The 27735-nt window shown below is 36.7% G+C and overlaps 11 protein-coding genes across 11 annotated transcripts; 6 read left to right on the forward strand and 5 right to left on the reverse strand. All coding sequences in view use genetic code 12, as the record gives it.

Annotated features, from left to right (window-relative positions):
• Window positions 1-575: 575 nt before the first annotated feature.
• On the reverse strand, window positions 576-2063 carry CDC55 (protein phosphatase 2A regulatory subunit CDC55; the record flags this gene model as incomplete). The annotated part of the gene is made up of 1 exon (XM_064998978.1): window positions 576-2063. One exon carries the CDS (start codon window positions 2061-2063, stop codon window positions 576-578), a length of 1488 nt encoding a protein of 495 aa, XP_064855050.1.
• A 1193-nt stretch (window positions 2064-3256) lies between these two features.
• Window positions 3257-3676, reverse strand: COX13 (cytochrome c oxidase subunit VIa; the record flags this gene model as incomplete). The annotated part of the gene is made up of 1 exon (XM_064998979.1): window positions 3257-3676. One exon carries the CDS (start codon window positions 3674-3676, stop codon window positions 3257-3259), a length of 420 nt encoding a protein of 139 aa, XP_064855051.1.
• A 1488-nt stretch (window positions 3677-5164) lies between these two features.
• DASC09_053810 (uncharacterized protein) lies at window positions 5165-6085 on the reverse strand (the record flags this gene model as incomplete). The annotated part of the gene is made up of 1 exon (XM_064998980.1): window positions 5165-6085. The coding sequence occupies one exon, from the start codon at window positions 6083-6085 to the stop codon at window positions 5165-5167; it is 921 nt and encodes a 306-aa protein (XP_064855052.1).
• Window positions 6086-7052: 967 nt separating this feature from the next.
• Window positions 7053-8990, forward strand: CDC6 (AAA family ATPase CDC6; the record flags this gene model as incomplete). The annotated part of the gene is made up of 1 exon (XM_064998981.1): window positions 7053-8990. One exon carries the CDS (start codon window positions 7053-7055, stop codon window positions 8988-8990), a length of 1938 nt encoding a protein of 645 aa, XP_064855053.1.
• A 554-nt stretch (window positions 8991-9544) lies between these two features.
• DASC09_053830 (ferric-chelate reductase) lies at window positions 9545-11767 on the reverse strand (the record flags this gene model as incomplete). The annotated part of the gene is made up of 1 exon (XM_064998982.1): window positions 9545-11767. The coding sequence occupies one exon, from the start codon at window positions 11765-11767 to the stop codon at window positions 9545-9547; it is 2223 nt and encodes a 740-aa protein (XP_064855054.1).
• A 1148-nt stretch (window positions 11768-12915) lies between these two features.
• DASC09_053840 (uncharacterized protein) lies at window positions 12916-16200 on the reverse strand (the record flags this gene model as incomplete). The annotated part of the gene is made up of 1 exon (XM_064998983.1): window positions 12916-16200. The coding sequence occupies one exon, from the start codon at window positions 16198-16200 to the stop codon at window positions 12916-12918; it is 3285 nt and encodes a 1094-aa protein (XP_064855055.1).
• Window positions 16201-16399: 199 nt separating this feature from the next.
• Window positions 16400-20835, forward strand: RAD50 (MRX complex DNA-binding subunit; the record flags this gene model as incomplete). The annotated part of the gene is made up of 3 exons (XM_064998984.1): window positions 16400-16443; window positions 16817-16832; window positions 16927-20835. 3 exons carry the CDS (start codon window positions 16400-16402, stop codon window positions 20833-20835), a joined length of 3969 nt encoding a protein of 1322 aa, XP_064855056.1.
• A 477-nt stretch (window positions 20836-21312) lies between these two features.
• Window positions 21313-22380, forward strand: DASC09_053860 (uncharacterized protein; the record flags this gene model as incomplete). The annotated part of the gene is made up of 1 exon (XM_064998985.1): window positions 21313-22380. The coding sequence occupies one exon, from the start codon at window positions 21313-21315 to the stop codon at window positions 22378-22380; it is 1068 nt and encodes a 355-aa protein (XP_064855057.1).
• Window positions 22381-23342: 962 nt separating this feature from the next.
• DASC09_053870 (DnaJ homolog subfamily C member 17) lies at window positions 23343-24251 on the forward strand (the record flags this gene model as incomplete). The annotated part of the gene is made up of 1 exon (XM_064998986.1): window positions 23343-24251. One exon carries the CDS (start codon window positions 23343-23345, stop codon window positions 24249-24251), a length of 909 nt encoding a protein of 302 aa, XP_064855058.1.
• A 466-nt stretch (window positions 24252-24717) lies between these two features.
• Window positions 24718-25596, forward strand: DASC09_053880 (putative family 17 glucosidase; the record flags this gene model as incomplete). The annotated part of the gene is made up of 1 exon (XM_064998987.1): window positions 24718-25596. One exon carries the CDS (start codon window positions 24718-24720, stop codon window positions 25594-25596), a length of 879 nt encoding a protein of 292 aa, XP_064855059.1.
• Window positions 25597-26464: 868 nt separating this feature from the next.
• On the forward strand, window positions 26465-27697 carry RPA49 (DNA-directed RNA polymerase I subunit RPA49; the record flags this gene model as incomplete). Its single annotated transcript, XM_064998988.1, has 1 exon — window positions 26465-27697. The coding sequence occupies one exon, from the start codon at window positions 26465-26467 to the stop codon at window positions 27695-27697; it is 1233 nt and encodes a 410-aa protein (XP_064855060.1).
• Window positions 27698-27735: the final 38 nt, after the last annotated feature.

Here is a 27735-nt window from a genome sequence, read left to right on the forward strand (position 1 = left end):
AAAGCTGAAAAAAAAAGAAGAGCTCAACAATAAAAAAAAAAAGGGATTAAGAATTCCAAAACCAGCTATTGTTATTTCTTTCGTTAATACATCTCAGGTACAGCTTTCCATCACTACTCAACTATTGAATCATGATAAAAAACTTCGTATTAGAATCTTTTCCAAAAGAAAAAAGGTTTGAGTATGTGGAGATTTGAAAACGACAAGAGATGGGGCAAATAAATTGAGAAAAATAAATAAAAAAGAGCTGTAGGCAAGATGAAAGATGGCAGAGAGAAAAAAAAAAGAAAGAAAATGGGAATAATATTGATAAATTTATAAATGAGGAGGGACAGACATGAATTGAGATCTTATTATTCTGCTGGATTACAAAGGCATATCGGTAATTCGTCATGATAAGTAATAAAAAAAAAACAAATGATGATGATTGATAAAAATGCTGGTACGTATTAATATTGCGATGAAAATTGGATTTTCTTGCAGAATACTGATTAATGATGAGAGGCTAAAATACGACAGAACTGATAGAGATTGAGGAAAACAATGAAACAACGAAAACAAAAAAGCATAATCATTCATGAGGTTGAGAAAATGTACAAATTGTTGGTTGCTGCAATTGCCACACTATTTTCCATTGGATGCCATGACAAGTGTAAAATACTCTTCTTGAAATCCACGGTCTCAAAGTCCAAGTCTCTTCTCATGCTATTATTGTTGCCTGTTCCATTAACTGGTTGGTTGTTCTTGTTTCTAAGAGTTGGAATACCTACCTTTTTAGCCTTGAATGCACTCTTGTCAGCTTGTAATACGATTTCTGTTTCATTGGCCTCGTTACTATTGACAGCGTCTGGATAAATCATGAAATTATTGTTATATGATCCGGACATCATCGACTTACCATCACCGGAGAAGACAACTTCAAATTTATCGAATATAGCGTCATTTTCATAGGCATCACATAAGCGATCTCTCAATTGTTCATGAACATTGATAGTCTTAATCGGCTTATTTTCCATCTTGAGATCCCAAATCTTAACTGTCATGTAATCTCTACTAACCATATATCTTCCGTCATTACTGAACTTCACATCACTTATTGAGGTTGTTATTTCGGTAAAGAAGTTATGAGCTGTACTATCCATGTATTCTTCGAACACCTTTGCTTGAGAATCACACAAAGCGTTCTCTCTCATGTCAGCAAGCTTTATTTCACCCTTCGATGATGAGTATGCAAACAAGTTACAACTAAGAGGATGGAAGGCGGCACTGGTGATGACTTGGGTAAGCTCTTCCATATTGGCTGGCTTAATGTCGACAATGTTGAAACATTGGTCAGAGATTCCTAAATTCCAGAGATTAACTCTAAGATCATCAGCTGAAATAAAAGTTTCACCATCACTATTGATGGATATGGAATTGATATGATAAGTATGCGCATTTGCAAATATTCTTCTTGGAGCAGCAGCAATTATAGTATCATGTAAGGACATTCTTGGTAAATGAAGGCTGTTTAATGAGATATAGTTCGGATTGTTGTGTAACTGAGAGATATTTGAAAGACCTGATAAAAGGTTATTGTTCAATAAACTAAGATTGTAGCTATTCAATCCGCTATTTCCATAACCGTTGAAACCATTATTAAATCCATCGTTCAAGTTATTCTCGCTCACAATCTTTATAGTCTTCTCATAGATCTTCCATAATTTGATGGTTTTATCATTGGTGGACAATAAGAAATGGGCAGAGTTAGATCTTTTGCACCATTTTATCTTATTGATTTTTTCTTCAATTTCTAGAGACTTTAAATAATCAAATTCTGCATCGTGTGATTGGAATTCGGTGTGGAAACGATATTCACAGTTTTTCTTGGACTTATTTCTTTCAAATAGAACCACTCTACCACCCCTATCACCCGTGGCCAAATAATCCCCAGTCTGGTCAAACTCAACTGTTGATATAATATCTGCTTCGGTAATATTCTCTATATCTCCCTTATCACCAAAACATTGTGAGAACTTCCACGTTTGGTTTAAGTCTGTGCTGTCTGCTGTATCTTGTAACATTGTAAATCAACTTCTGTGGTATTTTGTATAAGGTCTCTAGGTATAAAACAATGAGAACCAAACGAAAAAAAGAAAAATTAATTAAATAACTTAGATATCAAAGGTAATAATGAAATTCAATGAGAATATTTGCTTTGTTTCCGATTATGATATGATTTTTACTCTGGTAACTTTGTGGCGTCAACGCGATGACGACCTGTGACTACCTCTTCGTAACTAACACCAAAGGAAAATGTAAAATCAAAAACCTGCGTTCACAACTCTATTTCGATTGCAATTATGAAGGACTATAGGAAAATAGATAAGTGGTATTTTCCAAAAAGTCTTAATTGGGTATAGGAATGGATGTGATGTGACTATGTCAAGGTTAAGAGAATCTTGTCGTCTAGTGTCCTAATTATGTAATTTTTTGATTTCTCACTTGTGTTGATTTTTTGCTTTGCTGGAAGAGACCGTTTCATCACACGTGATCACATGGGGAATCTGGTCCCATCGCGATGGGAATACAGTTATTATCCAGTAACACACGTAATTTATATATTTTTTATGGAATATTTTTAATTCTTTTTTTTAAATAGGGAGAATAGAGGAATATTTTACAACATTGAAGTACAAAGGGCCAGTGGCACATCTGTATTGTCATGCTGTTATTTCCATGTGTTAACTTTTTGGAAGTCTGTTCGAAAATGATCATGATTAAAGTAACCATGCCATAATCAAACAACTGAGATCCATCAAGCTAAAAATAAAGACGTTCTGAATTCAATGTTTCTAATATCATTATTTTTCTCATGTTCATTTCAAATCTATCAATGATAAATGATAAGGTCCAAATATGTCATATCGTTCATAATTAATTGTTCCAACGATCTTACACGAGTAAAATTCGAATATGCAAAAAAATATTTCTTTAAATTATAAAGAGGCTAGAAAGACTCTTTCTCATTGTGACCCACAATTACTAGCCACTCCAAAACATTAGTATAAAAAAAATAAAAATTAAAATAAGAATGGTCATTTAATGCCATGTATTTTATATTATCTGTGAATGATGTCTTTAATTGAACAGAATGCAACAACAGTATTCAATTACTCTCCCACCAAGCAACCCCAATCTGTTTGAAACAGTCTGTTTGCTTCTAATAATCTTCTCCAAAAATCATGTTTTTATAATCAATAATTTTTATTCAAATTTAGTCCTTGACGTGACGGTTGATAACTGGGTTCCAGAAAAGGGTCTTGTCACCATCACCCCAGAAAAAGTCCTTGTTTCTGATGTTTTGGAATTCGTAGTCCTTTGGCCAGTCTTCATCTGCAACCTTGGCCTTTTCAGCTCTGTGGTGGGCGTGTTCCTTTTCAACAAAGTAGGTGTTGATGGCAGTCAACCCAATGGCTGGCAAGGCAACGAAGAAAGAGATCTTCTTCCACAAGCCGCTGGTACCAGCAGCGTGTTCTTGGACAGCTTCGATGTGCTTAGCAAATGCTTTACCAGCTTCGACGTCTGGCTTACCGAAAGCTGGTTCATTGGCGTATGGTGGCAAACTGTGGTTCTTACGAACGAAAGTTCTTCTAGCGGTTTGAGCAGTAGCTCTTCTGGCAACGTTTGACAACATTATTGATGGTGATGATAAATGATCCTGTACTGATTGCACGAATGTTAGCAAGAGTTCTGCTGTGTTATAAATTTTCTGACGGCGTGATTTTTTTTTTCCACTGCGTGTTGATTGGCTGAAGGGTATCCATCATGTGATATGCATGTTTCTGTTTATTTATGCGTATATCATAAGAGCATATTGGCTGATACCAGTTAATTCTCCAATATATGGTTCAAAATTTAGAATAACTTTCAAAAAGAGAATAAAGAGTTGCACCTTCTGTTTTTGATCTTCTTGTTAGTAATGGAAATTGGAGTATTGGCTGGTTTTCTTTTTTTTTTTTTTTTGTAAGTGAGGAATTTCAGTGAAGTGAAGTCCTCCAAACTTTTGAGTGACTATAATGATTATTATTATTATTATTATTATTATTATTATTATTATTATTATTATTTAATTTGAATTTCAGCACTTATATCCTTAAAGGTGCAGTATTTAGTACTTTTACATGCTATTCTTTTAATCATAAGATGTTTCTTGCAGAGTTAAGCAAATATTGAAAAGAATTTGAAAATTCAAGTTTGAGAGACTGAATAGTTACATTTTGTAGGATATCAAAGCCAATCCTAGATTGAGAGTATCATTAATTTAAAATGCAACTGTAATTCTATGTATATTTCCTCCCATAGAGTCTCGATTTCTGGGGGTTATATATTAGAATATATCGTGAAAAGGCTTTTAAAAGCAAAAAGAAATGTAAAAAAAAAAAAAAAAAACCTATCAATAAGCGATATGGATTCTTTCACAGAACAAATGTTGCTCCTTTTCATATGCCATTCCTTATTTGAGATTACAGTTTACATATCGGAAGTATGGAAAGTTGAATTTACAAGAATTAGCATAGCATCTCCTGTTCAAAAATGAAAGATAGCACCTCTAAGAGCAAAATAAAAAGCTATGATGAATACTTAACCTTGGGAATTTTTAGCTTTTTTTCTATATTTCTAAATACCTATCAACTGTTGACTGAACTGTCGGTCCATCTTGGAAGTACTTATGTGGTCTCACTTTTCTGTAATCCAATTTCTATTTTAATTACATAAAACGTGTTTTCAGAAACAACTTGAATGTAATGTCTGTGTTCTTTAAACGTACCTCAATAGTGACTAGATGTAAGTGGTGTATCACCATCAACCTATGATGTGAAAAGCAAAGCAGAATAAAATACAACAGATAAAGTTACTGGCTGAATTATTTCAAAACTGACTTGGTAATGCATTATTTATATAGAAAAATAAAATGTCAATGTCAGAAATAGTCAAAAAAAAAAAAAAAAAGAAAACAGAAAAAACAAATGAAGATACAGAGAAAACCAAATGAATTTATAGCATAACAATGTTTATTTTGAAAGATAAATAATATGATATTGAATCGAATATGTGATGACTAAATGTAATGTTCTAAATGAATTTAGAATTGATAGGTGTTTTAATTGTCTAACAGAAACAATCAACCTGGTGGCAAGTTGCTAACGTCAATTTCAGGGGTATCACTCACATCATCTTCTTCAAGACCTTCGATGTCATCCAAAGGAGTTCTTGGCAAGGCCATGACACCAGATCTAGCGACTTCTAACAAACCAAAAGGTCTAATCAATTTCAAAAAGTTGGTGATTCTTTCTGGTTTACCGTTCAACTCAATGATACAATTCTTGGAAGAAATATCGACGATTTTACCACCGAATTCTGCAGTTAAGGTTTGTAATGCAGTCAAGTATTGATTCTTGATTCTCAACAATTCAGATGGAGACAAATTCTTAGGGTGGTACTTACCATGGAAATCACTCAAACTGCCGCCTTGTTCTTTAGCAGTAGCATCCAATTCTGGGGACAATTCGCTTTCATGTTGTTTGATCAAATCTTCAAAATATTCAGGCCCCAACAAACTGACTCTTGCCAAAAGCAATTCTCTCTTGATTATTTGACCATAACTATAGTCTAAAACGGCAAACACAGGCACCAAATCTTCAATTTGCTTTCTAGCTTGTTCAATGACTGCGTCTTGACCTTTCAATATAATTGTCATTCTAGACAAGTCTTTAATATTGGTGTTGCAAACCACTAAGGAATCAATGTTGAACCCTCTAGCGGCCAAAATACCAGAAACCAACGACAAAACACCTGGTTCATTTTGCACCAAACAGTTCAAGATGTGTTGCTTCTTTGGGGATTTTGATGGCAAAGGAGTTTCATATAAAATAGAGGAAACAGCACCTTGAGCAGACCAATTTGGAGTGTCCAAAGTTGGTAATCCTGGTTGTTTCTTATGACGATGTAAAGCCTTGTAGGCCAAAGCTGCGGTGGAGGAACTGTTATGTCTAACGAATTGGCGCTTGGCCAAACTTTGAACAAGTAGTCTGGTACTAGACATCTTTTTGCTATTACTTTGTTTTGTGACTGTACGAACGAAAAACAAAACGATAACAACTTTTCGTTATCAATTTTCGCCTATTCTGACATATAATTGAGTCATCGATGTAACGGCAGAGGAACGGTGCATCACCCGGACACACGCGCGCCGCCATTCCACCTACCCGATGATCCACCGGCACGGGTATTATTATGTTTGATAGTGGAAACAGAGGTCTCTATCAATTGCACCAAAGTTCTGAGTAACAGTGATTATAATAGAATGTCCAGGCAACTCATCTACAGCCTGTGGTCTCCAAATTACTTCTAGCTAAAAAGGAGTCACTATCGTAAAGAACGTAATCATGCAATTGTTTTCAACTCACTTGTGTACTCTGGATCCGGTGGTCGAGTGAATATATTACTCATCAAGGGACACCTCAATATTAACGGGTCATAAACATGTAATGAAGTGAAACGAGGTTCGTAGAGTACACTTCTACAGCATTTTAATCTACCAAGCTTGTTAAACGAGCGAGATATGCCGAGCATTTCACAAAGATAGGGATAGTACGCTAAACATCTTACATCATTTCCAAATGGGGATAATTCTATAATTAAGTGGAAACTAAACAATTACAATTTGTACACTCTTCTAAGTAATGTTATAGAATCGGCAACGCGAAATTTTTTTTTTTGGTTAGATCCGTTGGGGGAAGGATGCGACGCGTAACGCGTTATGAAAAAAATATTTTATTTTATTTTATTTTTTTCTACGCTTCCTATTAAGGTATTGAAATTTTGATGGGACGTGCGTGAAACTTACCGATCATATATTCTCTTGTTTTCCCCCATTTTTTTCCTTTTTTTTCTTTTCCTTCTTCCTTATTGATATCATTTTATAACCAAAAGAACCCCTAATTTTCTATCCCTCGATTCAATTCCATTATATCCATCACATCATTACCTAAGTACTCTTGTTAATAATCATGGGGTTGAAAAGAAAATCTAGCTCTTTGTCAGTTCAACCTGCCAAAAGACAAAATTCCAATATTGCTAGCGGCCTTCTATCACCTCCGCAAACTCCTTCGGTATCGCGGCTTGCTGGCAAGGCTGTTATGATGCTGTCATCTTTATCCACAATGGAAGCAACTCCTAGTTCTTTCGGTCTTCTAACCCCTTCATATGAGGAGCATACCATCACTGAAGATGTTGAGGATAAGGCAACTATTGGTGAAATGGAATATGCCATACAAAACAAAGAGAACATCCATCCTGAGCTCTTTAGTGAGAAGGAATTACAATTGATAAAAGAAGTTGAAGCTTTTGATGATAGGCACAACATCAAGACACCTGAAACCAATTCACTTAAAGACTCGGTATATACTAAGGCTAAAAAACTATTTAGTAAATGTGTTGATATTACCACAACCAGTTCCCAAAAAACAAATTTCTGTCTCATTGGCAGAGAAAAGGAATATTCTGCTATCGAGTCGTTCCTCATCAAAAACATACAAAATAATGCCTCTGATTTCCTCTACATTTCTGGCCCACCAGGTTGTGGAAAGACTCAACAAGTGTCTTATATCTTGGACCGTTTAGTATCTACTGGAACAGGTGAGCCTGGAAGATCGTACTTTGAGATCAGCTTCGATGATAAAGAGGTGAAAAAGATCACCGTGACGAAAATCAATTGTATGAGACTATCGAATTTGAATGAGATTTTCGAAGAATTTTTGAAGAATTTTGGGATCAATGCTAAAAAAATTGGAACGTATCCAAAATACTTGGAACTTGAACATGAATTGCTGGCCAAAGAATTGTTTACCTTGTTGATTTCTGAAGAAGAATTCTCTGACAATAACGTCATTATCTTGGATGAACTAGATGCCGTCTTAAATAATTCGAAATCGAATGCGGACAAGCAGTTGGTATTTGACTTTTTCTTGTTAGCAAAGCCAAAGAAGGATGCTGATACCAGACTAGTCTTGGTTGGTATTGCTAATGCTTTGAACTTGATTGATAAAATTGCACCAAGATTGAAACATAATGGTTTAAAGACTTCCATGGTCCAATTTTTGCCATACACCACTGATAAAATTGTTGACATAGTCAAGCAAAAACTTTTATCATTATGCGAGAATGAAAAACAACTCAAGCAGTTGAAAAATCCAAATGACTTCCCAATAATAAACTTCTCTGCTTTACAACTTTGTGCTAAAAAAACTGCTTCAAATACTGGTGATTTGAGAAAAGTTTTTGACATTTTGTATCGTTCCATCGAAGCTGTTGAAACCAATACAAGAAAACAGTATTTGTCTAATCCCGAAAAGCAATTGCATGAATTTTATTGTTTGACACCAACAGATGCCCCTAAAGTCTCTATTTCCCACATTGCAAAAATTTGCTCCACCTCATTAAATGGTATTTCATGTGTCAGCCGTTTGAAAACAATCAATCTTTACCAATCCGTTATTCTAATTTGTCTTGCAAAAATCGAACAACAGAAGAATGAACAGTTATTGGTTCAGAAACACAAATCAATACTTCAAGACTCAAATACAAATTCCCCCCAACTTTTAGGATCATCATCAATAAAGACATTACCTGCAGCAACTATGAGAAGACCTTCTGCTTTAAGAGCTTCATCTTCAATCAAGACCACTATCAATATAACCGAATTGTTTACCTTCTACAAGAAAACTGCTAGAAAAGATAAAAATATTCCTTCGACGTTGACAAAGCCCGAAGTTACTGAAATTTTATCAACTCTTAATACCATTGGCCTAGTAAATGTCTTGAACAAAGGTAGTCATACCAATATCAATTCTCAAACTGTCATTAGCTGTTGTGGCGTTGGTTTGGGTGATTTAAATAAATTTACAGACTCTAAGTTTGAAATCTTAAAAAGCTTACTCAAAGTATAACATTAGCAATATATCCATCAGCTTTAAGATAATAATTTATTTAACGTGTTCATGGGACTACCATTTATGTTTTCTGTGAGTTTTTGGCGAAAAAAAAAATAGTTTAGGAGAGAATTTACAGGAAGGACTGACACGTTCACCGAACAGTTTTTTCGCAATAATTAATTATCATGAAACAAAATAATGTAAACTATCTTGTATTTATCTTTATAAAGTGTCATAAACCCCTTTTACTGGATATACTACTCCCATGGGGTGTGTGACGACTAGGTATTCCACGGATATGGTGAACCAGGACTCAAGCCCATAAGTCGCAAATGGTACCTAGGCACCCCTGTTGGCGGGTCTACTATAAATAGTGGAAATGCGTATAATAGTGAATAGACTATTATTCGATTCTACACCTTTTCAGTCTAACAGCTAGCACAGGATGATGAACAGAGGGAATTATTACACAATACTACAGAGGAGCACATATAAAAGAACGATATATATTAGAGAAAAAAAAATGCAATTGATATAAATATACCCTATCATGCGGTGTGTCAATTAAATCACCAAATCTGTAAATCTTCATAATAGTCTACTCTACCTTTATGCTTTTCAATGTTAGCAGAAATACTTTTTCTTAAAGAATCACACAAGATACCTGGACCACAAGAAGTAATGGAAATAGACCCAGAGTCATGAGCAAACCAATCGCAAATTAATTCTTCAATATTTGGTCTGCCACAAATAACATCGAATCCATCTAATTGATCAACCAAAGGAGAGCCAGTAGAGTTAATAGCATAAGTTTCTGACTTTTCACTATCTGTTTTCTCATCTGATTTGTTATCCTCATCTGTACTAGAATTATTAGCCTCAGATAATTGTTTTTTAGCGACAAATTTCTCAGGATTTTCTCTGGTTAGATAAATGGATACCTGAACAGATGTTTCTTTTCTTAACAACTGCAATTCTGGAAGAAACCAACTGATTGAAGCCAAATCTCTAGCAGCCCAAATCATTCTAATATTCTTTTGACCTTCTGGATACTTTCTTGCAAGTCTGAGAGCTCCATCAAAAATACCAGGGATACCATTACCACCGGCGAAAAGGGCAATGTTATCATAGTGGTGGTTAGGAGCTGATGGACCATAAGGACCTTCAATACCTACTAAAATTGTGTTGTCAACTTGGTCAGGCTTTTTACTCACCATATCGTAAATCCTCTTAGTAGCACCTTTTTTGCATTTGATGTAAATATTAATTTCCCCATCTTTGAAATTGGAATCGGTCACAGTAAATGGATGTGATTGCCCAAATGTTTTAATAGTGAAGAAGTGAAGGTAAACATATTGCCCAGGTTCGGCATACCAACGGAATCCATGTGGTCTCTTCACGGTAACTTTGAAGGTATCTTCGGAAATCACCTTGATATTGGCCTTTTGGAGCCCAAAATTGAACAACCGGATAATTCTAACAAGTCTGTCAAAAACCCAAACAGCAATTGCGGCAAGGAAAAATTCTGTCCATCCAAAAGTATAAACATGACGGAGGGCACCAACCATAAAGATAACCAGAAGAACGATATGGGTAATCAAGAAAAATTCATAGGTATTTTTTCTGAACCAATTATAAGATTGAAACATTATAACACCAGCACTAGTAGCGGCAACAATACCCCAAACAACATATTCCTGTTTCATGTTGGCTGCATAGGTACCGGCTGCAAGGTATCTCCTTGCGTAGCCAGCGCCATGAATCAAAACATTGAGAGACATGATTCTGCCAGTCCACTTGTGGAATTGGATGAATGTTGAATGATTGAAACCAGTAAGATACATCATAATGTTATTTCTTCCACCAAAGAGGAAAAGCAAAGGCATATGGGCTGATGCAATAATACCCGCTCTATCAGAAATGAGTTTGTTCAAAGCAACACCAGTGCCATCAAGATGAACAGACATGAAAACAATGTATAAGATAAGATAACCGGAAACGATAATACTTTCAGCTCTGCTAGGAAGATATGATTCGAATATACCAAGGAATTTAAAGGTTTGACGATGCTTCTCAGAAAGCAAACTTGGAATCAACAAATACCGTTGTGCTTTCTTAAAAATAGGGTGTGTGAATTTTTTGACTAAACCTGTAGCAGTGAATAAATTAACAATTGCCGAAATAACCATGACACCAAACCAATAGTAAAGAATCCCGAGACCATAGCTACTAGCTCTATCTAAACCTTTAGCAGCGGTTACGATCTTCACAGACGCCTTTTGGAAAGCCTTTGAGCTGATGGTGACAGGATAATTGATGGTTCCATTCTTTGGGACTTCACTCTGGTTAACGGCATATTTGGTAGCATTTGCATAGATCTTTGCAGCCTTGTCATAAGTCATGTTCGCGCAAAGATTGGAAAACGTAGGCATAGCTTTTCTTATTTCATTTTCGCTAGTAGACATTTCGAATAAACAAATTGCAAGAGTTCCTGCATACGGAGTGTATTTACAACTAACAGTTCCCTTGGCGTTTGCTCCTGCAAATTTAAAAGATGATGCTGCAGTTTGGCAAATCTTTGTGATCATCAAATACGGGGATGCTCTGTGCAAATTTGTCTTTTGTGGAGTGCCTCCCCAGTAATTGTGACCAGTATTTTTGGATGTCAGACGCTTAACCAATAGCGAGTCTGTGTCATTTCCAACATTTAGCTCCAAGTTTGCTGGGTTGACATTAACTGCGGAAGACAAGGTCCAAAGGTTTATTAGAAGAAATATTATAGCGTATTTCATATTGGATTGGTGATAGGGAGATCAGGATCACGGACTTTCTTTGTTTTTTTCTCTCTATGTGTGAAAATCGGACGTGTTCCCCAATTGAAAAGAGACCTGGCAGCTAAAGATCCTTAATATAATCCTAATGTTAATATAAGTAAAAGTACTGATAAAATTGTAGCGATGCAGAAACAACGACAATATATAGATGAACAGATGGATTAGATAGTGAACCCGCATGAAAAAAAATTCGACGAACTAAAAAAAGCATGAAGAAAATTTGCACCCTGCGCGCAGATCCTGCAGGATACATATCAATTTTCCGCGGCAAGTAAGAAATAGGTTCTCTGACGGCTCGGACTAAAGCTACTGTTGCACAATGCAGAACACCGGCAAATGAGACAAGATGAAGTTTCAGGAATTTTTTTGATTCCTGAAAATGCAGTTTTCTTTAATAGGTCTGTATAGAGATGTGATTTTAAAAAGAGCAACTTGATCTGTGATTTTCATTTTTTATTTTTTTCTTTTTTACATTATTGTTTCTCACGTACTTCATTACTCGCCAAGATAAATTAGCTACACCCCCAGAGCCTTGTGTGTTACGGCCCCATCCTTTTTTTTTCTTAAGATTGACCTCACCATTCTTGAGGCAAGTATTATAAACAATCATAAAAATAGATACCAAGCATCGGCAAAATATGAATCACAAGGAATAAAGGAATTACGGAGTAGTTTCTTATTTTCTTGTATAGCAAAAAGTTGCTGTTCATTGGATGACCAATGATTGGTTCCAATCCGCCAAAAATTTTCAGGATTACAGTGACTAATAGTTGCATCCCGAAAGACTTGATACATTAAATTAATGTTCTACTATTGCATGTTCACACAGACATTTCCAAACTGAAACAAGCAGAAAAAAAAAATTGATCAAATTGATAAATAATATGGTGCGACAATATACTTTCAGTCAGAATCTGTTGCGGGATTTTTGTAATTCTCACATCACAAAGGTTTTAAGATTAAAGGTTTTCACAAATGAAATAAACAATCTCTTTAAATTACCAAAAAAAAAACAAACAAAAAAATGAATAAAAAAAAAAACAACCTATTGCACATGTTCTGAAATTAGTTCATTATGAATTTCAGTACTCCAAGGGGATATTCTTCTACCATTTTTTTTTCTTGTTAAGAAATTTCTTCCGAAATATCCTTTTTAGAGCCACAGGCAAATCATTTTCATTATGCATAGCAGCGTCAGCTTGCTTTTTAACATCAGTCAAGGCTGTCTTTAATGAATAAACACGAGTAATAAGATTCCTCGTAGGGTGTCTGTAACTGTCAATGCTCTCCACTCTTCGCAAACTATCAGTTTCAAGGATGGATTCATAAGTCGGCAAAAGATTCCGGGGCCCCAGATTTTCGCTGGCAAAATACTCCACAGGATCGAAATTATTCAAAGATACACTAGATTCCAGAGACAACAGAGATGTTTCAATCTCCACATCTGAAGGCAGTGAATAAACATTTTCATGCGCATGGCCATCTTTTTTTTCAACAATTTTAGTTTCAATAATCTTTTGTTCATACTCGATTGATCTGCTCAAAAAACTATATTTGAACTCGTTGACACCGACCAAAATTTTGCTTAATTCAACCAATTCTTCAACGTAATTGATAATTTCCTCTAGACCAGCGGTCGTGGCACACCAACTTAATAGCTTGTCTTTCAATAAATACTTATTTCCTTGCTTTCTGTGAAGTATATTGGACAAAACCGTGTCACTATCAACATCGTTGATATATTCTATTTGCCCACTGCTTGACTTATCTTCAAGAGTAACATCATATTTCTCTGATAAATGCGCTCTAATAATTTTAATCAACTTTCGTTGTGAATTTCTCGCACTAGGCAAATATTGGGGTAATGGGGTCTTGTTGATTAGTGCCTCCCTAATTGCCAACAATATATTGTTCACTGAGGCAACTGTTTGCCTTCTATATGGGTAGGCTATGGAGTTCAATTCTTCAATGACCTCAGAACCGTACTTAAGTCTTAGCAATACGATATTTTCCATTCTTGATGATATCTCATTTAAAATGAAAATCATTTCCTCAAATAGCTTTGATTTCTTCTTGAAATCACCTTTGAAACTCGGTTCTGTCTTGGCTGCTTTATTATAAGCCTCCGCCTTCAATAATCCTCTCTTGCAGTCTTCTGAAAGTTCAATAAATCTATCATAATCTGGCTTGGATATTGAAATCACAGATTTTTCTCCATCAAGGCCACTGGCATAAACCATTTGCATTTCAGCACAGCAATGACAGATATAAGAAAGTTCATTCATCAATTCCCGTTTTGCTTGGACCGGAAAGACACAGAGATTGGAAACCAACCCGATGAAACCTCCATATATGAAAGCCAAGCAACGCTTACCCCAATTAATCAAAATTGAGCCTCCGATGGCTGATGGGATCACCGTCGCAAGAATCACGACATACAACGAAACCAAACCGATAATAGCCCCTTTGACATATGGTGTACCCAAGAAGAAATAAAAACCGGGGATAGCACCAATAATGGTGATAGTGACCTCCACAACGACGTATCTTTGATGGCAACCAGCAACGTAAGATAAGTAGCCCCAAGAGGCCCCGAGAATAATTCCAGCGCCTCTCAAAAAGAAAACCCAGAAAGTATCACCAACAGAGGGCTCAACTACCAAAATACAAACAAAACCAATCCAGGCACCTCTGATATCCACATACCAGTGTCTTATTTCAGGAATGAACATAGGAAAGGAAGCAAGCATCAACGCCATAACACACTGCAACCCAAATGTAATGTGTGGGCGATATTTTGTCCCCAATTTCAACATGAAGAGGACAATCAATGATAACTGATAATCTAAATTCCAGCTTCTTATTTTTTTCTCATCATCCGAGGGTTGTAATGATGCCTTGAACAAGTTAATTTCCCGGTTTTCAACCAATGATAAAGATCTAGAACGGCCAGTGCGTGGTCTAGCATAGGAGCTGAGCAGAAACTGAGTTGAATTACCAGCCCTTCCACTTTGTAAGCTTTGAGACTCACTCATCTGTGCGGTGGTGGATTTATTCAACCAGTTGACAAACATTTCTCTGTTTGTTAAGAAGGAAATCCATATTTTTTTGCCAAATAGCCAGCCGGCTTGCATTCTCAGCTTTTTTGTGGCAACCAAAGATTCAAGGTTCAAATTGAGCTTCAAAGTTTCGGTCGAAAATTCTTTGAAATTCAATATGAACCAAGACAATAGAAATATGTCATCCTGTGGTAATAATAACAATCCATTTTCATCAGAATTAGCAAAAGATTCAATGGCGACTCTCCAAGTTTCATCGAACTCTGTGATGGCACGCGATAATTTCGCGTTTTGTTCTTTGAAATTCATGGTTTCAATGTTAACAGGCACCCCCTCAAGCAAAAAGCATGATTCATTACAATCCTTTGGATTAACATCATACGTGTAACAAATACCCAATTTCAAGTAATAAATAGATTCACTCAAAGATCGGTGAAGCTTGATGATGGGGGTTTTGATCTTCTCCAACATCTGCAACAACTGCTTATTGCCTGCTTCATCAATTGACTCATGTCCATCATCCAATACCGCGAATTCCAACTGACATCCATTGATGATTGCAAGGAGATACTTATTCATTTCTGCAAAAGTTTTCAAGAAAAACTTCAATTCACTCGGAGAAAGGTATGAGTAGGAGATTTCATAAGTACACTCCTTCAATACAGATTGACATTGCGAAAGTTTCTGTTTTAACAATTTTTGATTTGAAAGTAGCTGTTTCAATTGAACTGGGCCGCTTGTGTATGTACCACTCAAATTATCTTTGAAAGGTGACATGACAAAGTATTGAATTGATGAATCAAAAGTTGCGTGTAGCTGATTAAGAGCAGACAATGTAGTAGTGCCCAAATATGTTGAGCCAAATTCTGGAAAAATAAACAAATTACACACAATAGAAATAGCAATCCCCAAAAAGAATGGCACAAGATAGGCTTGAAAAACAGCCAACGCAGGTTTCAGTAGATCATCAAGTAACGCGAAATGGACAACCAAAAACAAGGGAAACATAATACCAAAGAAATGCGGATCGATAACTCTGATAAAGCCATGAAAAAAGAGCATAATGATTTCAAACATGGATAGCAATACCAAGCACTTTTGGAAAATATCAAAATGAGCACTGTTCAACTGTTCCTCATCTAGGTTTAAATTATCATCCCCTATGATCCTTTGAGCTAAGAATCTTCCAAAGATAGCCCAAGCCGCTCCAACAAGCAAACCTAAGGCGCAGAAAGATGCACTTTCTATCATGCTTCCAAATCTTTTACCTGGATGGACCATGATTGAGGCCAACGATAACATAGACGGTTGGTACCCTAGCCTGGATCTCATGCGAGGAATGAGGCACAATACAAAACATATTGTTGCGCAGACAACAGTCTTGGATATCCGCTGCCATAGTATTCTTTCAAATTTAATATATGCCATTCTACCGCAACATTAGATACATCGTGAACCATTAGCTATTGCAAATAACCTTGGTAGGGTGAAATGTGTGACACTTTTTTGCCTGAAGGCAGTGGGTATCATCATGATACGGCCAGTGTGTGTTTTGATCCACAAATACGGGTCTTTGTCCGCATCACATCCAAACATCATCCCAACACCAGGACATCGCAGGGCAAATATTCATTGGAAGATGAAAACAAGAATATTATGCCATTGACCCAATAAGTGTCGAACTTTACAGAAATATCACTCAATTACTGGATATTTGCTTTTCATTTGTGCGCTCTTTTTTGATGTCGTATTGAATATTGAAGCATTCGGGAACTGCGTTTGTCAAAAAAAAAAAAAAAGGCCTTGGAAAATTAGAGAAATTCCATCATTACCATCTCATCGCCTCTGGAACCTCAGATCACAAGAGCAATATGTAAGTTTAAAAGCCTCAATTGTTTAGCTCTGTCAACTTATATATTCGCCAGCTACTAACAACCAACCTAACCAGGTCTTGTATCAATAAGGTGCGTTTTTTTTTTTCTTTTGCTTAGTTTTTTCTTGTACAATGCTACCGATCATGGAGAGCGTTATAGAGTTCGGTTCGCTAACAAGATATAGTTATCAATTCTGGGAGTGAGATCTTTTTCTCCCCTTGAAAAAGAGGTTATTGAGTTTGGTCAACCATTGACGTTAATTGTTGGTCAAAATGGTACTGGTAAGACCACAATTATCGAGTGCTTGAAGTATGCCACCACTGGTGATCTACCTCCCAACAGCAAAGGTGGTGCCTTTGTTCACGATCCTAAAATCGACGAAAATAAGGAAGTAAAGGCCCAGATAAAGTTGGGATTTAAAAATAATGGTGGAAATCAAATGGTTGTCACGAGATCAATGCAATTGCTCATTAAGAGAACCACTTCCACTTTCAAGACTTTGGAAGGTCAACTTGTTATAATGAATCAAAATGAGAAAACTAGAATCAGCACTAAAGTATCAGAATTGGATGTGCAGGTACCAAATTATCTCGGGGTTTCTAAAGCTATCTTAGAGTATGTGATTTTTTGCCATCAAGAGGATAGCTTATGGCCATTGAGTGAGCCTTCCATTTTGAAGAAAAGATTTGATGAGATATTTGAAGCATTAAAGTTTACTAGAGCCCTTGATAATATCAAAAATATTAGAAAAGGGTTAGTGAATGAAATTAAGCTATTAGAGCAAAGTGTGCAACATTTGCAGTCGGACAAAGATAAGGCCACCAAAGCAGAGAGTAAAAAAGAGGAGTTGCAATCACAGATTGATGATTTCAAGCAAGAAGTGGAAAAGCTATCGGAAGATATCGATGATATTAACAGCAAAATAGCACGACTTTTTAAATCCAACCAGGAATTTCAAGCAGTAGTGGCCAAACTTGATAATTTGGAATTTTCTAGACAATCTTATAATAACCAAATCAAAAGATTAGAAGATCATATCGAATTTCTTCATGACTCTGATGAAATATTGGTTGAAAGGTCATCGAATTTTCAAAAAGAAATCCAAAAGTACGAATCTGAGATCCAGCGGACCGAAAAGGAAAATAGCAAGGTTTTTAAACAATTGGACCAGGCTAGAGAATCTTATGGAGATACAATCAGGGAAGAAGGGGAATTGAAAGGTCTTGAAAAAATTTACGAGAAAAATATAAAATCTCGAAATGAATTAATACAAAAGAATGTTAAAATGGTGGACATACCTCCCACCGACAATATTACAGATGATGTTGTAAAAAAGTTCTCTAGGACTATCGAGAAGCTTAAAAAAATGAAGGATCATGAAGTGGAGGAATGTACTTATGACTACGAAAATAAGGTCAAGGAATTCGAGAAAAAAATACAGAAAATTACCAATTCCATTTCCAATGAAGTGAATTTGAAGAAATATAACTCAGAAGATATCGAGAAAATTGAAGAAGAAAACCATGGTATCACAAAGAAAATCAACAATATTCAATTTGATGAAGCAAGTACCGAATATGAGAAGACATTACTCGAAAATATGGAGGCGAAACTAAAAAAATTGAAAACCGATAATTCGGTGGAGTCAGTTGTTTCTAAAATCAAGGAAAATGAATCTACTTTATCAAAGCTTGAAGCAGAAATTGATGATATCAACAAACAACTTACTCTTAGTAGTAAGCGTGCTGATATATATGCAAAGATATCATTGATGAAAGAAGATCAAAAATACAAAGAAAAGGCCTTGGAGTCTTTGTTGAAGAAACATGGAGAAAGTTTCCAGAAAATTTGTGGAGCAGACCTTGAAGTTAGGAGTTGTAACAAATTATTAAGTGAAACTTTGGAGGCTCAAGAGGGAACATTGAAAGACTTGAATAAAAAGAAAGAGTTGATTGACAAAAATTTTAATGAAGTGGAATCCACATTGAAGTACAAAACAGATTCCTTGGCTTCTAAGAAAGCTAAGTTGATAAGCTCTGAAAGGATAGTAAAACAGAAACTTCCTGAAGACGTCAATATTAGTGAGTATGAAGAATATTTGAAAGACTTGGAAGTTGAATATAAGGAGTTGATGGAAGACATTGGGATAGCCAAATCATCTAAAGACCTCAATGTTAAAGCTATTGATGTTGCTAAGACAAAACATTTCTGTATGATGTGTGCACGTAACTTTACTGTGGATGAGTTGAAATCTTTTGTTGAAAGGGTCACCGGTATGATATCCAAGCTTGAGGATGGCAATGACTCTGAGTTGATAAAATTAGAACAAGAAATTTCTCAAGCAAGAGCCATTTCAAACGATGTTGTCAATTATAGAGACTTGAATGTTGAGATTCCAAAACTTGAAAACGAATTACGGGATCTCCGTACGCAGCTCGAGTCAATCACTAAGGAAAGAGAAACTACCAATAATGATGTTCAGTCGAACAGAAAGATATTATTGGAGATGGAATCGCTTCAACAACCAATGAATGACATTACCAGGATGTCTAAGGATCTTGAAAATGTCAAACTTCAACTAAATGCTAAAAAACAAGAGTTGAATGAATTTGGGAACTTGGGTAATGAAGAATTATCGATGATGGGCAATGACGAGCTCCAAGCATTACAATTTAATAAGAATAGTGAATTCAAAAAGTATAGATTAATGAATAAGAACTTAACAGAAGAGAAAGAACTCCTGTTAAAGGAGATGAACAATATTGAAAATCAAATCAAGGATAAAAGATTGTTCATTATTAACTTGGAAAAATCACTTATTGAGAAAGAAAACTTGACCAAGACTTTGGACTCCAATAATAGAAAAGTCAAGGAGCTTGAGAATACGATTAAGAAAATTGGTGAAAGATTACTGGAATTAGAATCCTTTGAAGTCACAACGCGTGGAGAATATGATTCTTTTAAAGCTAAAGCTATGGAGCTTCTTGAAAGACTCAATGTGGAATTAGCGGAACTTACTAATGTATTTGATCAATTAGGGAATTTTAATAGTGCAATCTCCAAATATGCAGGTGAAGACAAGTCTCGATTAGAGAAGGTTCAAAAGAAGGTCCAAGAGATAGATTTGGAGGTCAGCAAGCTTGAAGCATCTATCAATGAGAAAAACAGCATTATCAGTGATTTACGGGATAAGATTGCCAATCAAGACCGAGTGGAAAAGAATATTCAGGATAATCTCCAACTTCGTGATTTGAATAGCAAATTGAGCACTTTAGAAATAGAGATTGAAGAATTGAAAGATCAAAACGCGGAAGCTAAAAAGCAAGAATATGAAACAAAGTCAAAAGAACTACAAAAACAACTTGCCAAAATCCAAAGTCAATACGGTGGAAAATTAGGGGAAATTAGACAAATGGAAAACCAAGTACAATCAATTGCCCGTGAATTAAAGGAAGATTATGAAGGAATTAGTGAAAGCTATCATAAGGAATGGGTTACTTTACAAACGAAAACTTTGATTGACGACGATTTGATGAAATATGGTAAGGCTTTAGACTCCGGGATTATGAAATACCATAGTATGAAGATGGAAGAGATTAATAAATTGATTGATGAATTATGGCATGAGACTTATAGGGGAACAGATGTTGATACGATTCAAATACGAAGCGATGTGAATTTGCAATCCAAAGGAAATAGATCTTATAATTACCGGGTGATCATGAAAAAGGGAGAAGTGGAGCTTGACATGAGAGGACGGTGTTCTGCAGGGCAAAAAGTATTGGCGTCGATCATTATCAGATTAGCGTTAGCAGAATGTTTTGGAATTAATTGTGGGATGATCGCCTTGGATGAGCCAACTACAAATTTGGACGTGGAAAACAGTGAAGGGTTGGCGCAGTCTTTATCACGGATTATTGAAATGAGACAAAGACAGAAGAATTTCCAATTGATTGTGATTACCCACGATGAGAAATTTTTGAACCATATGAATGCTTCTAAGTATACCGACCATTTCTTTAGAGTAGTGAGAAATGAGCAGCAGACATCACAAATCGAACGGGTGGATATCACTCGAATTGCAGAGGAATAAATGTGAGGGAAATAGTGTAAATCAGTCATCGGTGCTATATAATTGTAATGTTAAAATAGTATTATTGTTTCTAAATTACAGTATAAATTGTAATATTTTTAAACCGTAACTGGCAGAACAATCTGACCGGTCAGATTGTTTAAAGAGATACCTAGGGAGAAAAAAAAAAAATTGACCCAAAAATTTGGGTTCCCAAGTTTTCCCAAAATGGAGTGTGACTTTTCCGTGGATTACATATCACGTGCAGTATTGATGCCATGAAAAAAAAAATAAAAAAAAATAAAAAAAATCTCTGCACTCCCTGTATAATAACTCTTTCGGTTTTTAGATAATTGCATTTCCTTTCTGTTAATTTTTGTTATGTTTAGATAGAAAGGAGGACTATATTTTCCATACATTTGAATATTTAAATAGAGACTGCCCAGATTATTGTAATTTTTTTTTTTCAAGGTGAGCTTAGATATTTATGCTGGGAAAATGTCATCTACTATATATGGGACTTCTATAATAAGCGATGATGAGCCAGTTTCATGGTTCGAGGAGTCAGCATTCCAGGAAACAGATGCGAAGGATACAAATGCTATGATTAATAAAGTGATGATCTTGTGTCTCGCTGGAGCGGTATGGTATTACTTTCAACAAAGAAGGTATCTACAATGTTTGATGAGTGAGAAATATCTGAAGACGCAGCAGGACCAAACAATTCCTTTGGAATTTTATAACAAAGACGTTAAGTTTTGCTCTAGTAATCGTACTTTTCATACTATTAGGCCCCTGAGGATTCGAAAAGCGTTTTCGGGGATGATCAATAGGGTTTCATCTTCAACGTACCTGTTTCCAAAGATCGATTTCAACGATGATCCTGAAAAGATTTTATCAACCATTGGACTGAAATTGTATGAGACGTCATTTGGATCACAAAAATTAAAGACTGAACTCGACCATTGCGCCATTGACCAAACGGCAAGAAAACTTTGGGAGGTGATACGTCCGGAGAACAAGTATGAAAACTTGGTGAATTTCAAACAGTACTTACTATCGTATGAGAAAGAGTTTGAAGAAGTGGAACAAAAGAAGGTGTGTCAATTGACTCAGTTATTGCATTTCCAAAAGCCCAGGGGTTTGAAGGATTTACAGCGGCAATTCTGGGATATCACCAACATGCATTATTTGGTATTTGTTCCGGCCCATGTTTGTGTGGATATGCTATTTATTTGTGCTTGGAGAGAAATGGGATGGCTAGAGGAGAAAATACGGTATACTGCTAGAGAGAATGATGATGCAGATATCATTCATTTGATTTATCTGTTAGATTGTTTTGAATTCGATAGACCACGGGAGTTTTCTGAGATGATTGAACTGGAAAAGGAGGAAAGTGAAGAACAAAAATGTATAAATGACATTGAAACGACTTGGGGAACATTACTCCAAGATCTGAGTGATTATGATGATGGTTTGGAAATTGTTCACACGATTTCATGTGACCTGGAAGAGAATCTTGTACCCTCAATGAGTATAGTATCGGAGATGGAGCAGGTTGAATAGATGGTTTTATATCTCTAAATTGCTTGTAAATTTAACTTTTGAATGACTAATGTCACATTATGAAAATAAGCGTAAAGTTCGACAATCCGTCACATATTAGGGAAGTGAGCTACACTCAAAAAGCATGGGGAAAGAGACATCAAGGGTCCGAAATAATCAGTATAATTAACTTTAAAAAAGTCAATTTTCCGGATCTGAGACAAATCGAATTATTATTGTCGAAGAGAAAAGAATGTTTTTTTATATTGGACAGAACCTTATAGCATCAAACTTTGCAGATGCTACCTACATCTATTACTATTCCCGAAAAGGGTGCATTAGATATTTGAAGCCCTATTATAATTTTTGGTTATCCTGATATTTATTGTCAGCAATATTCCTTTGAACCACCGGTTATTTTACAGGTGATAGCTTACCCCTCAAGAAATAGATAATAGGGATGATCTTTTGTTATTTATCATAGAGAGATGCTTCCTCCCAACGTCTTTTTTTCCGGTGCTGGCAGAAAAAATTTCACTTCAAAAAAAAAAAAACCGGAAGTGCGAACAACAACAAGAAGAACAATAAGAAAAAGAAGACAGAACAATGTGAGGCCAGATGGGGGAGATACAATATACAATAGATCAGGAAAAACACCAAAACAACAGTGAACCCCCTAAGGCTCATGCTATTCTCTTCTGCCCCTATACTTTGTCTAGTTTACGTCGAGACTGACTAGACCGCCCAGCTTATGATTTCCATCGTTTCAAAACCTCGCACTAAACTGACCGGGTGGCGGGGGCAAATCATGGAAAACCGAGGGCATTTTCCGGGGAGAAAAACCACCACATGCACGTGAATTGTCTCGTGATCAGAGGAGAAAAATCACAAAAACAGAGAGAAATCATCAATCACAAAGGGCTCTAGTGAATTACTTCATTAGAAAGAAAGGGACGCAAGCAAGAAGAGCGGATCAAGTAAAAATGGTGGAATATACATTCGAAGACCTCAAGAAACAGAATATTGATATCTATGCGGCAATAGGTACCAACAACCTTGCTAGTGATGCCCAGATCAGAAAGTGTTACAGACTACAAGCGTTGAAGTATCATCCAGATAAGAATCCGTCTGCCAGCGCTCTTCAGAATTTCCACAGGATCACAGATTACTACAAATTTTTAACAAACAATAAAGAGCAAAGGGCAAAATATGATGAATGGCTAGCTCACAAGGACAAAGTAAGGTCCACCGATTATGAGGACCAGAAGCGCCGAGAGCTAGAGTTGCTTGAAAAACGCTGGATGGAAGAGGAACGACATGAGAAGCAAAATAAGCAGTTGATTGAGAGATTGAGGGATGAGGGAATGAGACAAAGGTTGATTATGGAAGAAGAAAGGTTTTATAAGAGCCATCACGCCAGCGAAATCCAAGATGTATTGATCACTGATGACCTACGAACCGTAGAAGTGAAGTGGAAATTGAAAGAATCGATCAAGGACATGTTTAACGAAGCAGTGTTGACACATCTAATGGAAGTTTTTGGTCCTGTAAAACTGTGCCAGATCATCAAGGGTGATGAAAAATACGGATATGGATCGGTCATATTCGACTCAGTTATATCAGTAATGAAAATCAGTGAATTGGGTGATCTTGAAAAAAGAGGTTTACGAGTGTGGGAAAATAGCGGATATCGTACTCTTGGAAAGCTCATTAAAAGTGTTCGATGGAAGTATCAGGATGGAAATAATAGTGACTTGAGGCCTAGTGATGCGATCCTTAAAAAAATCATGGAAAAGCGACGGATCGATTATCAGGATACCACGGCAATTAGGGGGTTAGAGTTTGGTGACTACAAAGAGATAACATTGATGAGGTTGAGCAATGTTTTATAACCTTTTCAATATACTTGCTAATAGAACAAGCCTTGGGTTTGTATATAAGATACACCGATGTTTGTTTTCGTTTTGCCTATAGCAGTGACCGGGAGGCCCACCCCGGAACTCGAGGGGCCTGCTGCACCACTGCGCAATTTAACACACCGACACGCATTACATCGCATCGCCTAACGCATTATATATTTTTTCCCGATTGGGGCGACACGAATCTGTCTGCCCATTTTCGAATAAAAAGTCGCCGGATCCTGACGCTACGATATTTTTTTGTTCATATCATTTATATATTGTTATCGAAAGTTGTCACTATCACTCGTTCATTCTTTTACCAACTAGCAAAACAACTCCGTTTAGTTTGAATCCACTCTCTATTCATCTAAATACTTTATCCAACTCTATTACACTCTCTTTCTGATATCAGCCAGATCTTAATACCAAACAAAATACTTATATATACTATCAAAAAATGTTGTTCAACAAAGCCATCCTCTTGTCTGCCTTGTCTGCCTTGGCCTCTGCTATGCCTTCTGCCCACCATCAACACAAGCGTTCCGACTCCTCTTCCTCCCTCGCTAAGGGTATTGCTTACACTCCTTACACTGCCGCAGGTGAATGTAAAACCACTTCTGAAGTCGCCGAAGATTTGAAGACCATCGCCGACTACGATATCATCAGATTGTACGGTACCGACTGTAACCAAGTCTCTAACGTTCTTGCCGGTAAGGCTGACTCCCAAAAGCTTTTCTTGGAAGTTTACGACCCATCCAGCATCGCCGCTGAAGTTTCTGTCATGAAGAGCGCCATCGAATCTTCTGGTTCCTGGGACGATGTCCACACCGTTTCCATCGGTAACGAATTGGTTAACAGTGGTTTGGCCACCGTCAGTCAAATTGCCGAGTACGTCGCCACCGGTAAGACTGCCTTGACTGCTGCTGGTTACACCGGTCCAGTTGTCAGTGTCGACACCTTCATTGCCGTCATCAACAACCCAGGTTTGTGTGCTCACTCCGACTACATTGCCGTCAACGCCCACGCCTACTTCGATGGTGGTTACACCGCTGAAGATGCCGGTGTCTGGCTCTTGAACCAAATCCAAAGAGTCTGGGAAGCTTGTGAAGCCGAAACTGGTGAAACTAAGGATGTCTTCATCTCCGAATCCGGTTGGCCATCTGCCGGTGACACCAACTCCAAGGCTGTCCCATCTGTTGCCAACCAAAAGGCTGCCATCTCTTCTATTGTTGAAAACTGTGGTAATGACACTATTGTCTTCTCTGCTTTCAACGACTTGTGGAAGGCTGACGGTAGTTACAATGTTGAAAAGCACTGGGGTATCTACTCTAGCTGAGCAGTATGATTAGTTATTTTCGGGTGATATTTTTTCTTCTTTTCTAATTTTCTGGTTTTTCTATTCGTTTTTTTTTTTTTCCTTGTTGGGCTCATCTAATATTCTACTATTTGAGTCATGGTTATTATTCTCTTCAAATGAAAATAATAATCATGCAACTAACTACTATTATTTCAGGTTCTTATCATTGGCTCTTTAATTACCAATTTACTTTATTCTATATAATACCTAAATTCAAATATTGTTTATCCTTTTAATTACTTGGTTGTAAACATTGACATTATCGTTATTGATTTCATGGCTGTTTATCTATTTGCTTGCTTGTTTTAGTTTTCCTATTTATGAAAAGTCGAAGCTTGTTTACATCTGTTTATCTATTTGCTTGCTTGTTTTTTGTTTTCCTATTTATCAAACGTCGAAGCTTGTTTACATCTGTTTGTTTATTGTTTTTTTCAGTTGTTGTTATTTTCGGTTATTTATTGTTATTGTATCCACAAACGATGCCTGTACAGTAAACATCCTAGAAGTTTGCACACATTTCATGCACATGCTGTCACCCCATTTTGCCTCCAGTATCCAATTGTCAGTGAGCGCTTAGACAATCGCCCAATGAACAACAATAGCTGATCTGTTATACTTATTCTCTCACCTTCAATACCCTTTGGAAGTGGAAGTGTATCCTTATCAATCACAACCGCGGTTTTGGTATAATCCAAATTTCCCCTAAGCGCACCATTTATTTTCCCAATCTCAAAACTTTTACCCGGTGCGAAGAGGTTGTGAAAATTAGTAAAAAATTTTTTCTTTGGTGATAAATGTTATAGACAAGCGCGCTATATTGCAATAAAACTATTAGATATCATCGGCCATGGGCGAAAAAAGAAAAAGTTCACAAAGCTCTACTGAACTCCGAGTCAGCTCGTACTCTCAAGACCCATCACTTGCTGTGGCCAGTTTTTTCAATGGGTTTAGTGCATCAAACGATTCCAAATTCAACCTATATAAGCACAAGCATAATAATAATTATCTCTTACACGGTGAGAATCAAACTTTAGCATACGATGGGAAAACCGATGCCGACGACGATTTCAACAAGTACTACATTGCAGTGTATGATTCCGTCAACAAGAGTGTGGACATTTACAACTCACCAGTGATTGATTCAAAAGTGGTTTCCAAAAAGAAGATGATGTACCGTGGTCCAAAGGTTAGATCCAAGGATGCTCTCAATGTCACAAAACGTAATGCTTTGGGTCAAGAGTTCGGGACTAAGAAGGCCAAGAAATCCATCAATAGTTTATCACAGAATCGTATCGAAGCTGATAAATTGGCTCATGATGAATCCAGCATTGTGGAAAACATTAAGCAATCGACCGAATTATTGCCAACCATCAATGAAATGAATGACGCTGTCACTAACGACAGACCTACTCCAGCTTGTAATGTTGATGCCACTAATGTGGAAGACATTTACTCGATCAACAGTATAATACCAAAGAAGGAATGGAATATGATTCGTATCGATTCTTTGTTGAAGGAAGCAGACACCAAGAAGAAGTTGGAATTCTTCCCATACGCCAAGTCAGAATACATCAAATCTCGTGTTGGTTCCACCAAGCTGTCTTCGAAATTGAAGCTTCTTTATTACGCCTCATTGCTCATTGGGGTTTACGAAACCCGTAAATCATGCCACAACAAACTTGCCATGTTGGAAAAACTCAATTCTCCACCAGAAGTGCTTGTTGATGGTATTTTGGATCGTTTCACCACTTTGAAATCTTCTGGATTCGGAAAATCAAAAGAAAGAGGTTTCACCATCGATCCGTATCATGAAGATAAATTACTTTGTTACCTTCTCGCCACCGTCATGCACATTGACAACTTTTTGGTGCTTGTTCCTCCTTTGGCCCAAGAATTGTCCATGAAACCATCCAGATTGGTTGGTTTGTTCAGAGCTTTGGGGGCAACCGTCAAGGGAGCTACCGTGTCACAAGCCGAAGCGTTCAATATTCCAAGAGCCGCTGCTTCCAACCACAAGGTTGCCACTTTGAAGGTCCCATTCAAGGAACCACAAATGGTTAGAAGAGGTAGAAGAGCTTGAATGAAAGAATAGGAGGGAAGTTTTGTAATTTAGTCGCA

Source organism: Saccharomycopsis crataegensis, assembly GCF_037102585.1.
Source record: "Saccharomycopsis crataegensis DNA, jcf7180000000087, whole genome shotgun sequence".
Lineage (NCBI taxonomy): Eukaryota > Fungi > Ascomycota > Saccharomycetes > Ascoideales > Saccharomycopsidaceae > Saccharomycopsis > Saccharomycopsis crataegensis.